The sequence below is a fragment of the Rhinoderma darwinii genome, chromosome 1, assembly GCF_050947455.1.
Source record: "Rhinoderma darwinii isolate aRhiDar2 chromosome 1, aRhiDar2.hap1, whole genome shotgun sequence".
In the NCBI taxonomy this organism is placed as follows: domain Eukaryota; kingdom Metazoa; phylum Chordata; class Amphibia; order Anura; family Rhinodermatidae; genus Rhinoderma; species Rhinoderma darwinii.
This window is the reverse complement of record NC_134687.1, coordinates 413,294,946-413,308,606: the sequence shown is the minus strand read 5'-3', so window position 1 is coordinate 413,308,606 and position 13,661 is coordinate 413,294,946. Positions and strand designations below refer to the sequence as shown.

The following is a 13,661-nucleotide window of genomic DNA, read 5'->3' as shown; positions in this document are numbered from 1 at the left end:
GTATGTGCACACACACTAATTACGTCCGTAATTGACGGACGTATTTCGGCCTCAAGTACCGGACCGACCACAGTGCAGGGAGCCGGGCTCCTAGCATCATACTTATGTACGACGCTAGGAGTCCCTGCTACTCCGTGGAACTGCTGTCCCGTACTGAAAACATGTTTACAGTACGGGACAGTTGTCCTGCAGCGAGGCAGGGACTCCTAGCATCGTACATAACTATGATGCTAGGAGCCCGGCTCCCTGCACTGTGTTCGGTCCGGGACTTGCGGCCGAAATACGTCCGTCAATTACGGACGTAATTAGTGTGTGTGCACATACCCTTAGGGTATGTTCAAAACGGCCTATTTTCAGCCGTTTTTCGGGCCGTAAACGCCCCGAAAAATGGTTAAAAATACAGCGGCTGAACGCCTCCAAACATCTGCCCATTTATTTCAATGGGAAAAACGGCGTTTCGTTCCCACGGAGCGTTTTTTAACCCGGCCGTTTGTAAAAACGGCGCGTAAAAAACGCCCCGTAAAAAAGAAGTGCATGTCACTTCTTCAGCTGTTTTTGGAGCCGTTTTTCATTGTCTCAATAGAAAAACAGTTCCAAAAACAGCCGTAAAAAACGCATTAAAAACGCTTAATGCATAAAAAACGGCTGAAAATGAGGTGCTGTGTTCCCTTGAAAGCAACCCCGTATTTTACGCCCGTTTTTCGTTTTCCATGTCAACATACCCTTAGAGTGCCCAAACCCGCCCCAGCAGCATTATTGATAAATCTGTCCCATTTTTTATAACTTTCTTTGCTCTGTGTTGAAGGCGTTTTCCTTCTTTCTGAGCGTGGGAAGAACCTGTTGCTGTTTTTTTTACGGCTGATGCTCACATTGCAGATGTATTAAGCAGCTTCTACTATGTTATCTGTTTTATCACGCAGGTATGCAAAGAATCAATCAGAGGGGTAAGTTGAAGTTTCTGAGCCACAATGCAAATTCGCTAACAGGACCCCCAACCATAATACATTATTTATTGTACTGGCCTTTTTGGGCCCCCTCAGGCTCAGGTGCGACCACAACTTCTGCATTCCCTGTAGTTTTGCACCTGGAATCCATGATTATTTGTACTGAATGCATTACACTTTTACCTTTACTGCCAGATCAGGACAAATATTTCTCTTTATAGTCATTTGAGTATACATTGCTGTAGAAGGCACCTTCTATGTGATAAAGACTATGAAACGAGAAAGGCATTTTGTAGAGTGAGGTAACAGGAAAGTTATGGCTACTTCTACTGTTCATCTATTAAATGGATCATTTTCATTATGTAGGTTTCGCTCGTCCTTGTAGATGAGTATGTTTATGTGTCTTCAGTCCAAGTGGAAGATTACTTCACCAGTGGATCGTTTTACACATGGAAATCTTCGGTTTTCATTTTTTACAAGCAAAAAAAAAAAAAAGGAAAGGCAGCCATTTGTTTCATCCTTTGATAATGTCCTTGAATGTTTCCTGATAATTTTAGTTCAATAACTGATTCTTAATAACCAGCTTTTTCCACTGCCCCATGTATTTGTGTTTCAACCCAATTTAGGAAGAAAACATTTGTAAAAACCGTATTATATCAGAACCGAATATTGGGTTTAGTTAACTGGGGCTTCAACTCCTTTTTTTTTTTTTTGCAAATCTCTGGGAAGTCTTTATTATGTCTCTTTACTGGGGAAGCTAATAGAGATCAGTGCAAACTTTTTAGTGAAACAGTGTCAGTACATTGATAAATCCCTTGTCTGAGTGAGTCCCCAAACTCACTGTTGATTTCTGGGCTACTATATATATATATATATATATATATATATATATATATATATATATATATATAAAAACAGTCCTAAGTCATCTATTTTCAGATCAGCCTTCTAGTTTTCCTCTTTTCCTGAGCTCTCATATAAAACCTCTGCACCACTTGGATTTTTTTCTTTTACTTCTATTAACCCTCCGGCAGGAATGTGCCCAATTTTAGCTGCTCGTAAGCCAATCAAAGTTGGTGGTGTGATGACAGCAGTTGGAGAGGTAAGGCTACCATTTGATGATGGAGGTCCACTAGTAAGATATGCAGTATATTGATTCCAGAATGATAACGGGCTAACTCCAACCAGTTGTGTAGGAATATCTCTGGACAGGAAGTCTTGTAGCTTCACTGGGGTTCCTGAGAGCAAGGGGCCAAGATTATCCAAAGAGAGACGCCTTCCTCTTCTGGAAGAGCTACTATTCCACACATGTGTACTCATATGGACCTGCAGTGGAAAAGGAAGGTTAGAAAATATTACAACAGTAATAAATTACATGTAGAACTTGAGGCATCCATATTGAAGCAAGTCTCAGGTACAAGTTCTAGTAATGTGGGCTTTTAAATTTTAAATGTTACATATACTTATAGCAATTTATTTATGCCTCATGCACACGACCATTGTGCCACTCGGACCGTTTTTGACGCCATCCGAGTGGCAACCGATAGTCTTTCCGGACCCATTCACTTAAGCGGGTGAATCGGGTCCGTGAAAAATGATCCGAGTCTCCAAGCTGAGAAAAGATAGGACATGTTCTATCTTTCCTCCAATCACTGACGGGACTTGGCCGGCGCACACGGTCGTGTGCATGAGGCAATAATGTGCACAAAGACAAAAGTAGTCACTCAAGTAGTAAGGCAAGCATGTCTACCACCACTGAACCAACAAAATAACGCTTCCTCAGGGACATTGCTCAATTTAAGCTACTTAGCTACAACATATATATATATATATATATATACACAGTGAAACCTCTCTGAGAAGACCACCCAAAATTGCATTGAAAAGTGGTCTTCTAGGCCGGTGGTCTTTTAAAAAAAGAGGGCAAGTATGCATGATATACTGTCGAACTGAAAAGAAATCAGGTCTGGATTAGGTGGGGGGCTTCTCAAAGAGGTGGTCCTTTGGAGATGTTTCACTGTATATATATATATAGATATATATATCTATATATATCTTGCTTTTAAGAAACTTATATAACTAATTTAATTTATTACGAGCAAACCTTAATACTTACCTGAAGTCCCTGCTAATATAGAAAGATTCATGGTGTTTTATGGTTCGAATTATAGTAAACTCAATACAGATGTTACATTTAATACTGGTAACGCTGTGTGCTTCCATAAATGCTTCTCAAAATATGATGTACGTTGAAATGATGGCATATTATGTGAACATTTTTACATGTGCAGTAGAATTTTAGTGTTGGTTTGTGTAATTCAGTGATTGTTACAAGTTTGATCTTCACTGAATAGTTAATTTAGATGGAGAGCCTACCTTTAGGTTCCCTCGTGTGGTGAACGCCCTTCCACACATATTGCAGGAAAAAGGCTTCTCTCCTGTGTGTATCCTCTCATGTATCTGCAAAGCACTGGCCGAGGAGAACGTCTTCTTACATACTATGCACAGATGCTGCTTAGGGCTGCGTCTCAAAGGAGGGGACAGGGAAGAGGGCACTGTCAGCCGTGGAAGCTGGACCAATGCCAATGTCTGGGTTGGGCTTAATACTTCACTCTTCACTGCGCTCACCAGAAATGTTTGGGCTGGAGTTGGCAAATCTGCACTTGGGTGTTTAGGGCTGCCGATTGGCTGAGGAGGGAAGTTTTGGCTCACCTGGTGTGCTTGGACCATATGCTTCGTCAGTATGGATGCCTCCAGGAAGCTCTGCTTGCAAACTAAACAATGGAATAGCCCATCTTTGGTGTGGCATTTCATATGGTCCTCCAGTAACTCTTTGTTGGGCAGTTTTTCAGAACAGATATTACATATGTGCGTGTCCTTCTTATTTGAGCTCTGCTCTGATATGTTGCTCATATCTGCCTCTGAATGTTGTTTCTTTTCATTGTTGCTTTTATCAGCTTCGGGTTTATCGTTGACAACTTCCACTGTTTTGTCCACCTCCGTTTTTTCTTCCACATCATTGTGTAGCTGTTCGCAACTTATTTTTTCCTTATCTTCTTCCGAGCCTGGTTCTGTGGTTGTAATTTGTTCTGATTCGGCAACAGTTTCAGCATTGTTGTTAGCTGATATGTCATTCTCCTCATTCTTCTTGACAGAGGCTGCAGCATCATCATCCATACTTGATATTTCTGACTCTACTAATGCTGCTTTTTCACTTTCTGATTCACTGGCATCCAAAGAGTCTTCATCGGTACTCATTTCATCTGAAAAGTCTGGTGTACTTTTGTCTTCTATTGATTCTGTTTTGCCATCCCCATGGGCAATGTCTCCGTTAGGAATCTGCCCATCAAGGTGCATCCTTATATGCTGCTGGAGAGTAACTGCATTAGTAAACTTTTTCTGGCAAATTGGACATGAATTTTGGAGTTTTGAAGATAAACTTGATTTATGACCTACATAGTGGGCTTTTAAATTCCCCTTGGTTGAGAAAGCTCGGCCACATATCTTACATTTGAATGGCCTTTCCCCTCCATGTTGATTATAATGAAGTCTAAGTGCCCTGGGACAGCTTAGTACTCTCAAGCAGATGACGCACTGATTTGGTGCCGTCACCTGTTTATCAATTTTTTCTACCAATTGTTGCAATTTTGAAGTCTCTGAGTATCCTAATGGATCTACAGCATATGAAAATGGGAAACTTCCAGTCTTAAAGTGACTAGCAAGCAATGCCCAACTAGGAAGGGAGGTAACCAACTTGCTAATTTGCATCCTTCCCGTGGCATCTGTTCCTCCGGTAACTGTCCTTTCTGCTGGAGGTGTGTTTTCATCAGGCTTTGCCTTTGGACAAGCATTCAGACCTTTTAGTGCAGAAACATCACCAGATTTCATGAGTACCAGTTTGTGAACTGGTGGCAATCCTTGGGTACCTGAATTAGAGAATAGATTTAAGCCCTCGGTGGCCATTATTGGAGGTATTATTGGCTTCTTTTCTATTGTTTCCTCTTCTGCTTTCTCTGGAGGTACTGACATGCCATATGGGAGTCCATTACTAGTCAAGACATAATCCAGATGTTCAGGAACTGGATGTGGGTTCATTTGTATGTGAGGGTACTTTTCCTTATGCCGATGGAAATGTACTTTCAGATTGCCTCTTGTAGTAAAGCGGTTTCCACATATGTTGCATTTGTATGGTCTCTCACCAGTATGAGACCGCAGGTGAATTTGGAGGGCACTGTCGCTGCCAAAAACCTTTGCGCAAAACCGGCACTTATGCTTTCCTGATGCTCTTTCTTGTTGACTTTCTCCACGCAGTGATTCATTGTTTTTCTGTTTTAAAAGACTTGGAGCATTCTCCAGTACTCTTGCCCCTAAAAATAATCCAGTTGGTAAATTGGGTAAACCTGGTGGAAAAATTGCATGCGGTGTAATGAGTTGGCTTGTTGGGGAGTTTGAAATAGTTGCCTGCCCTGCTGCAGATTTGTCACAGAACCCATCCATGAATTTGTCTTTTAAATTGGCAATACTCCTGGCTCCAAATGTCTGTCCAATAGGATTGTATAGATGAAGAAAGGACTGTTTGGGTGTTTCATCTCTGCTAAATATTTTTGCTGAGTCAGGCACAGACTCAGATTGTTTTGTTGGACTAAAAATAGGTAAAGATTTTGTAGTATTGTTTTTTTCTGGTGGAGATGTCGGTGGATTTAATGGAGTCATGGAAAGAGATCCAAGCATAAGTACCTGTTGGCATATTTGTTCTGTTATTTGCATTTGATGTATCTGTCTCTGCTGTAGAACTCTTAATTCTTCCAGGATCATAGGAATGTTAATGGGAGCTGCCGCAGTCTGACCTCCAGGGACAGCTTCCTGACTCATTGGTGCTAGACCTGCTTTTGGTCCTGAGAGACCTTCCATAATCAATCCCCCATTGGGAATAAGAAATCGTTGAGATGGGCCCACACCTTTTTTGTCCATTTTTGGTTTCAAATAGTCTATCATTTGAGAACATGCTTCTCTTTCATCTTGTTCAGTCACCATTGTTTGTTTTCCTGAGCCAACACTTTCTGGAGAGCTAGGTCGGGAAGGAAATTCCTCATTGATACTGGTTTGCTGGTTTTTCCTGTTGGTTTCTCCTTGGTTCTCTACAATTACTACAATATGGTTGTTAAGTGGGCAGCATTCCATGTGCCTGGCAAATTCTGAAGGTTCATCAAACTGGGCGCAACATTTCCTGCATACTTGAACTTCTTCACCTGTGTCTCCTGTGAAAAGATTACATTGAAAATTACATTTGGAAAAGTCTCATATCCAGGAATGGAATTGAAATACATTCTATACATTCTTAAATAGTCTTTTTTTTTTTCTTTTCAAAAAATTAAAGTTCTTGCTTCTTTTACACCTGCATAACTACTTGCACACTATTCACATCCGGATGTTTGTTAGTGGCTAAATAATACATTTTCAGACAATAAAATTTATAAAATAAAGTCTAACCTAGAACATTAGCCCCCTTTATTTTTTATGGAGCCCCCATTTCGATCTTCCTCTGCCCCCACATAAACACACACACTCTCTCTTCATTTAACAGGGCTCTCTTTGTATCCCAGCTTTTGTCAAGCATTAATACTCTGGAGAGAAAAGCCAGCTTCACAGCTCCTGGTAATTGATTTGTATTCACACAAGAGCCAAGGGGACCGACTTCCAAGCATTGATATGGTAATCCTTTCATGGTAACTGTCCCTTGTTCTGGCTAATTTACTCCCGGGTTCTTCGAGCTTAATTAAACTTGTTGAATTGGCTGGGGGTACCAGGTCTTTGAGATACAGCTTGGGAAGAGAAAGTACACAGCACCAAGTAACTGCTTCTTGGAATTTGCTTTTAGCTTGTATATGGTGAAATGAATATACCTTATACAAGCTGTAGCTGTGTTTATGTGCTTCTAGTTAAAGATAAGCCTTCTATTCGCCTAAATATTGGATTGGTCTCCACTTTGAGCGCAACTCTCTCCCAGTCACAGTACATGCTACGGTTTTGCAGTCCAGTTTCAATAACATTTAGCGATTGTCGCCACATATAAATGACCTGTAGTTGACAATCTGACATGTTAAAAACCTATAGGAAAAAAATGACCCAAGGTCAGACCGCAGTTAATGTATAAAGGAATTGCCATCTTATCACAAAATCATATACTTATCCTGTGATCACGTATCACTATTAGTAATTATCAATAATCATAATAATAACAACAACCCACATCAATGTCTTAGTTAAAGAAAACTCCTTTAGGGCTAGTTTACACAGAGTTATTGGTGCTATTTTTGACGCGGAAACCGAATCGGAAACCGTGCTAAAAAACGTCCGAAATCGTCTCCCATTTCTTCCCGTGTTTCGGTCTCTAACCTCCCATTGAAATCAATGGGAGGCAGAGAAAGCATTTCTCGTGGCGTTTTATGCCCGCGGTGCACAATGGCCGTGGGCGTAAAATGGCGCAAAGAAAGTGCAGGCAGGTCAAAATTATTCTGCCTGCAAAAAATTCTGTGTGAACATACCCATATGTTCACACGTGGCGGAATTGCTGTGGAATTCCACTACGGACAGTCCGCACTGGAAGTCCACAGCAGACAGTCTGTCCATTGGTTTTCACACCTTTTTAGTTATCTTCGTGCAGACGTTGCGGACAACTCCGCTGCGGACCATAGGCTGCGGTGCAGAATTGGCTGTTGCGGACTTGATGTGTACTTGTGGCGTAATTTCTCCATTGACTTCAATGAAGTTGAAAGATTACGCAATGAAATCCGCAGTTATGTGTGTTGCGTTGCGGATTGCTTTCGCGAACAGGATATTTCATCATTCTGGCTGGACCTATGTGTGTCGAGGTCTATACCCAGACCAGGATGGAATGTTTGAAAGAGAGCAGGGTGTGATCTGCACCTGAATCCGCAACGACTAATCCGCAGCATTTTACTTCACATTCTAGGCAAAGGCGCAACGGAATCTGCAACGCAGATTATGTGCGGCATTGATGCGGAGAGTGTCTGCAGAATTCTGCCACGTCTGAACATGCCCTTAGGCTGGGTGTACACAGGTTTTTTATATTTCGTTTTTTTTTTTTTTTAAAGGAATATTAAAAAGCCGATTGAAGACAAAACACCATAATAATCTCATACCGAGAGCATGCTAATTAAAAAAAACAAAAAACTCAACATAAACACTAAAAAGGATGCCTCAGACAAAACTCACTGAGGATTTACGTCATTTTAAGGGCTTGTTTACACGAACGTGTATTACGTCCGTGCAACGCGCATGATTTTCACGAGTGTTGTACGGACCTATGTTAGTCTATGGGGCAGTGCAGACAGTCCGTGAGTTTTGCGCAGCGTGGGTCCGCTGCGAAAAACTCACGACATGTCCTATATTTGTGCGTTGTTCGCGCATCACGCACCCATTGAAGTCAATGGGTGCGTGAAAATCAGGCGCACCACACGGAAGCACTTTTCAAAAGTAGCAAAAAAACTGGCAGGGTTAGGCAGAGGAGCAGAGATACCGCCTATAATTTGTTGCAAATTTACTAAATTGGTGCAATTTTTTGTGTGAATCTACTCCTGTTCATAGCAGGCATATACTTCAATTTCTGGCACACAGACACGCCACAGATTCGCCAAATTTCTTAAAAGGTGTGCGTCTCTTAATTAGTTTGGCTCATTTTACTCCAGCGCCAGCAAACAAACAAACAAACAAACGAACGAACGAACGAACGAACGTGGCTTGCTCTATCAGTTGCTGTATTATAGAGCTATTCTCAGCAGTGCAATGTTATGTGTAATCGCATGAAATTGCATCTTTACTTCCCGCCCCCCCTTGATTTTTTGAATCTTGGATTTTTTGTGACCCCCAAATAGGCCATCAGTGTTCATATCAGGCTGGGTTCACACAACCTATTTTCAGACGTATTGAAGGCGTTTTACGCCTCGAAGTACATCTGAAAAAACGCCTCCAATACGTTGGCAAACATCTGCCCATTACTTTCAATGGGTCTTACGATGTACTGTGCCGACGACCTGTCATTTTATGCGTCGCTGTCAAAAGACGGCTCGTAAAATAACAGCCTTGTCAAAAGAAGTGCAGGACACTTCTTGGGACGTAATTGGAGCCGTTTTTCACTGACTTCAATGAAGAACAGCTCCAAATTACCTCTGTAAAAGACGCTGCGAAAAACGCGAGTACGAGCAATTACGTCTGAAATTCAGGAGCTGTTTTCTCCTGAAAACAGCTCCGTAATTTCAGACGTAAATGCAGTTATCGTGTGCACATACCCTCAAGAAAATCTTTTTAAGGCTCCTTTCAGATCACGTTCATGAGTTCTGCTCTCCTGTGCATCTTTTTAAATTAAAGGAGGATCAAATGTTAACACAGGGGGGGGGGGGGGGGTGACGACAATCTTTCAAGTGTCACTTTACTTTACTTTCGATCTCCTGCCTGTTCTTACATCTGATCTGGAGAGACGCAGGTAACACATGGGACAGCACAGTTGCTTAGGAAACTGTGCAACACCTGAAAAGTCTAGTGTACCCGAATTTTAGTCTAATGAATAGAACCTGTGCATGGGACTCATTGGGCGTTGTTTGGTTGCCCGACAATTGTACCACCCAGCATGTTACCTGCGTCTCTCCACGCCTGATGTAAGAACGGGTAAGAGAGTGCAGATAATGTGACACTTCAAAGAATGTTTCACCTCTCCCTTGTGTTGAGATTCGAATTTTCCTTTTGAAAAAAAAAAAAAAACATAGGAAAGCATGCCTCCCAAACGTCATGTGAAAAGCACCTTTTAGACACCTCATTTACATTTTTTGCTTGCTGCAATTTGTTATAACAGCCCAAAAAAAACTTTTATATTAGGCCAGGTTCACATAATGCAGTTGTTGTTTTTTTTAGCCCTAAAAAAATCTTTTTGGCTTAGGATCCATCTGGATTTGGCTAAAAACCTTCCCATTAAAAGCTGCTTTACATCTGCACTGTGTGAACAAGGCCTGTAACAAGTTCTTCAGGAAAAACGTTGCAGCTTTTCTGCCTGGACAAGCCCCCCAGCATTATTCCACATTATGTTATTTAAACCCATGTCCATTGGGATGACATCATATGCAATGTATTGTCTGCGAACCATTTATTGCTGCTTGGCACAGCACACAATTGTACAATGATTGACAGTAAAGCATTGAATAAAAACTGTGTGAACCAAAAATCTCAGTGTGAACCAGAAGTCAGAAATTCCCAGCTGATGCCACCTGCGAATTACTGACTACGGCACCAGCTAATTAGAACAAATCACTGATTTCACTGTAATGAGCAAAATACTGCGCTCAAAAACGAATTTTGTCTCAATTATAGCAGAATTGTTCTTGTAAAATGTTATCATTTTTTACACCCTCTAGTTACATTTCTATTTTATTTATTAAATATTAGCATGCTTAATATCAAAGAGCAAGGTTAGGCAGGGCCATCTTCGTCTGTGTGTGGGCCCTTGGGTAATAGAGTCTCAGTGGACCCCGTCTACCCCATCCATGGCTTGACAAATGTAGAACATGCTTACTCAGGCTTCCATTGACCACCCCAAACCCACTGGACCCTGGCATCTGTCTGAACTGGCATTATTTTTAACCTGTGCTACATTCATTAAAAGGGTGTATTGTATATGTGTTTACATGTGAGGGTATGTGCACACGACCAATTTTCAGGCGTAATGGAGGCGTTTTACGCCTCGAATTACGCCTGAAAAGACGGCTCCAATACGTCAGCAAACATCTGCCCATTGCTTGCAATGGGTCTTACGATGTTCTGTGCAGACAAGCTGTCATTTTACGCGTCGCTGTCAAAATACGGCGCGTAAAATGACGGCTCATCAAAAGAAGTGCAGGACACTTCTTGGGACGTTTTTGGAGCCGATTTTTCATAAACTCTATTGAAAAACGCTCCAAAAACGGCCGTAAAAACGCTGCGAAAATGCGAGTTGCTGAAAAAACATCTGAAAATCAGGAGCTGTTTTCCCATGAAAACAGCTCCGTATTTTCAGACGTATTTTGTTAATCGTGTGAACATACCCTAAGGGAAAACGGCTCCTGATTTTCAGACTTTTTTGAGCAACTCTGTTTTTTTGCGGTGTTTTCGCAGCGTTTTTTTACGGACGTTTTTGGATCTGTTTTCAATAGAGTCTATGAGAAAACGGCTCCAAAAACGTCACAAGAAGTGTCCTGCACTTCTTTTGACGAGCCGTCATTTTACGCGCCGTATTTTGACACGACGCGTATAATGACAGCTCGTCTGCACAGAACATCGTAAGACCCATTGCAAGCGATGGGCAGATGTTTGCCGACGTATTGGAGCCGTCTTTTCAGGTATAATTCGAGGCGTAAAACGCCTCTCCATTACATCTGAAAAGAGGTCGTGTGCACATACCCTAAGGGTATGTGCACACACACTAATTACGTCCGTAATTGACGGACGTATTTCGGCCGCAAGTCCCGGACCGAACACCGTGCAGGGAGCCGGGCTCCTAGCATCATACTTATGTACGATGCTAGGAGTCCCTGCCTTGCTGCAGGAAAACTGTCCCGTAGTATAATCATGTTTACAGTACGGGACAGTTGTCCTGCAGCGAGGCAGGGACTTCTAGCATCGTACATAAGTATGATGCTAGGAGCCCGGCTCCTTGCACTGTGTTCGGTCCGGGACTTGCGGCCGAAATACGTCCGTCAATTACGGACGTAATTAGTGTGTGTGCACATACCCTAAGTGTGATTGACGTCTCAGACCCAGTTCATGTTTTGTTCATCGTGTTGAAGTGTCTGCCTTCATGCTGTTTTAAGTTAAAATATATGTTTAAAAACATATCCTGTTGCTGTTGACTTCCCTCTGTCTGGATCCTGTTTTTTAGCAGGACAGAAAAATGTGTCAGGCTGAAAAAAACAGGACACAAGCAGGATAGCCAAACGTGATATGAACTGGATCCCACAATGTAAGCAGGATACATCAGCATTGGGGCTTGTCCACATGCAACGGAAATGCTGCAGAAAATTTCTGCAGCAATTCCACAGAAACTATTTCCGCGGCGGAAAAAACCCATTATTTCCTGCATTTTTTTATTGCAGAAAAGGGTGCAGATTTTTGTGCATTTTTCTCAATGTTGGGAGATGGTGACATCTCCTCTGAAAAACGCTGCAATTCAGTCCTATTTCCGCAGCTGGGAATTACATGCTGCGGTACGAAAAATACGCACCGCAGGTCAATTTCTAGTCGGAAATTTTCACGCAGCGCGTGGATGAGATTTGTTAATTATCCAGTTTGCTGCTACTATATTCTGCTGCGTATTTTCCGTCCACATTTCCAGACAAAAAATACGTAGCAATTCTGTTACGTGTGGACAAGCCCTGAGCAGCACCAGCACAAATTTATCTTCTGAAATGGCACAAAAAAGTATCAATGTAGGTAAGACTTTTCATTATATAGCCTTATTTTTTTTTATTAACCTAATATTGCAAAATACCCTGAAAGGTTTTTTCCCCACCTAAAAATAATTCATCCCCTTTCCATAGAAACGTGCTTGGTTGTTTCCGTAACTACCATAGAGTTAATATGGAGTATCAGCATGCATGCTTGACCGCTGCTCCATACAAACTCCTCCTCATGGCAGTCATAAGGCAAAATTCACACGAACGTGTGCGTTTTGGGCATTTTTATAGTTCTATTGAAAATAATTTTGCCGTGAAAAGCCACACTTTCAGCATGCTGAAGTTTGATAAAAATGCTACTGACTACAAAATTGGGTGACAAAAAAAGCAATTAAAATGGCATGTGTAAACCTAAACTCATACTAACACATTGTATTCTACATTGGGCCTGTGCATAAAAACTGTTCGCCCATACCCTAGCCAATTAAATCACTGCTTTCATTTTTCAACTTGCTTTGGATAAATCAGAGGTGAAATCTGATTGGTTTCCATGGGTTGACACCCTTTCTTAGGCCAGTTTTTAAGCATAAGGTCTTGTTCTCTCCATTAGGAGTGGTCACAGAGGGGCACGGCAGAGAAGTGAGACAAGGAGTGAACCTAGGTTTACTCCAGCTGTTGTTATGTACACTACTCTCAGGACGGAAATCAAAATAAGAAACTGTGCTCTGAGAAGCATGTGTAAACATGGCTGCAGCAAGTCTGACCTCCTTCCTCTCCCATGCTCCTTTGTAGCCACTCTAGGTTGTAGATATTTAACACAATTGATATTACAAAGTGTGAGCGCGTTAAAAACCCTAGTCGACATAAGGTTGCATTAGATATTTGCCTCCCCGATTTTCTGGGACATGTGATCACACGCTAAAGCTAGGATTTAGCGTCACCTACGACTTGCGGTAAAATTTCACTGCAACTTCAATGTTTCCCTATGATAAAAAAAATGTAAAACCACTATTTCAACCATGACAAAAAATGGTTGCATCTTATCCGATGGTTACAAGGTTGCGTACAACAAAATATTGCAGTCCGGGTATTGCCGCAATTTCACTGTGACACATGGCCATACTGTGGAGCTGAACACTGCACAAATCGACAGCCCTCTGTGAACTAAGCTAGGCAAAAGTGTATGGTCAATTTGCTGCAATGAAAATGAGGTACAGTGTGCAGTGTATAGTTTAATATATTTTTTTTGCGGTGCTGAATAGCCAAAATGGCATTACTT

At 41.7% G+C, this 13,661-nt stretch overlaps 1 protein-coding gene across 2 annotated transcripts in view; it reads right to left on the bottom strand.

Moving 5' to 3' along the window:
• Positions 1-277: 277 nt before the first annotated feature.
• The window catches only part of SALL2 (spalt like transcription factor 2), a 28,617-nt gene continuing 15,233 nt past the window's right edge, over positions 278-13,661 (bottom strand). Inside the window, exons 2-3 of one of the 2 annotated variants that reach the window (XM_075828949.1) lie at positions 3,321-6,202; positions 278-2,270 (exon numbers count right to left, since the gene is read on the bottom strand). In XM_075828949.1, coding sequence (XP_075685064.1) covers positions 1,893-2,270; positions 3,321-6,202 — 3,260 coding nt within the window. In that variant the 3' untranslated portion in view covers positions 278-1,892. The remainder of the gene's footprint in view (positions 2,271-3,320; positions 6,203-13,661) is intronic. The other variant, XM_075828951.1, reaches the window with a different exon arrangement.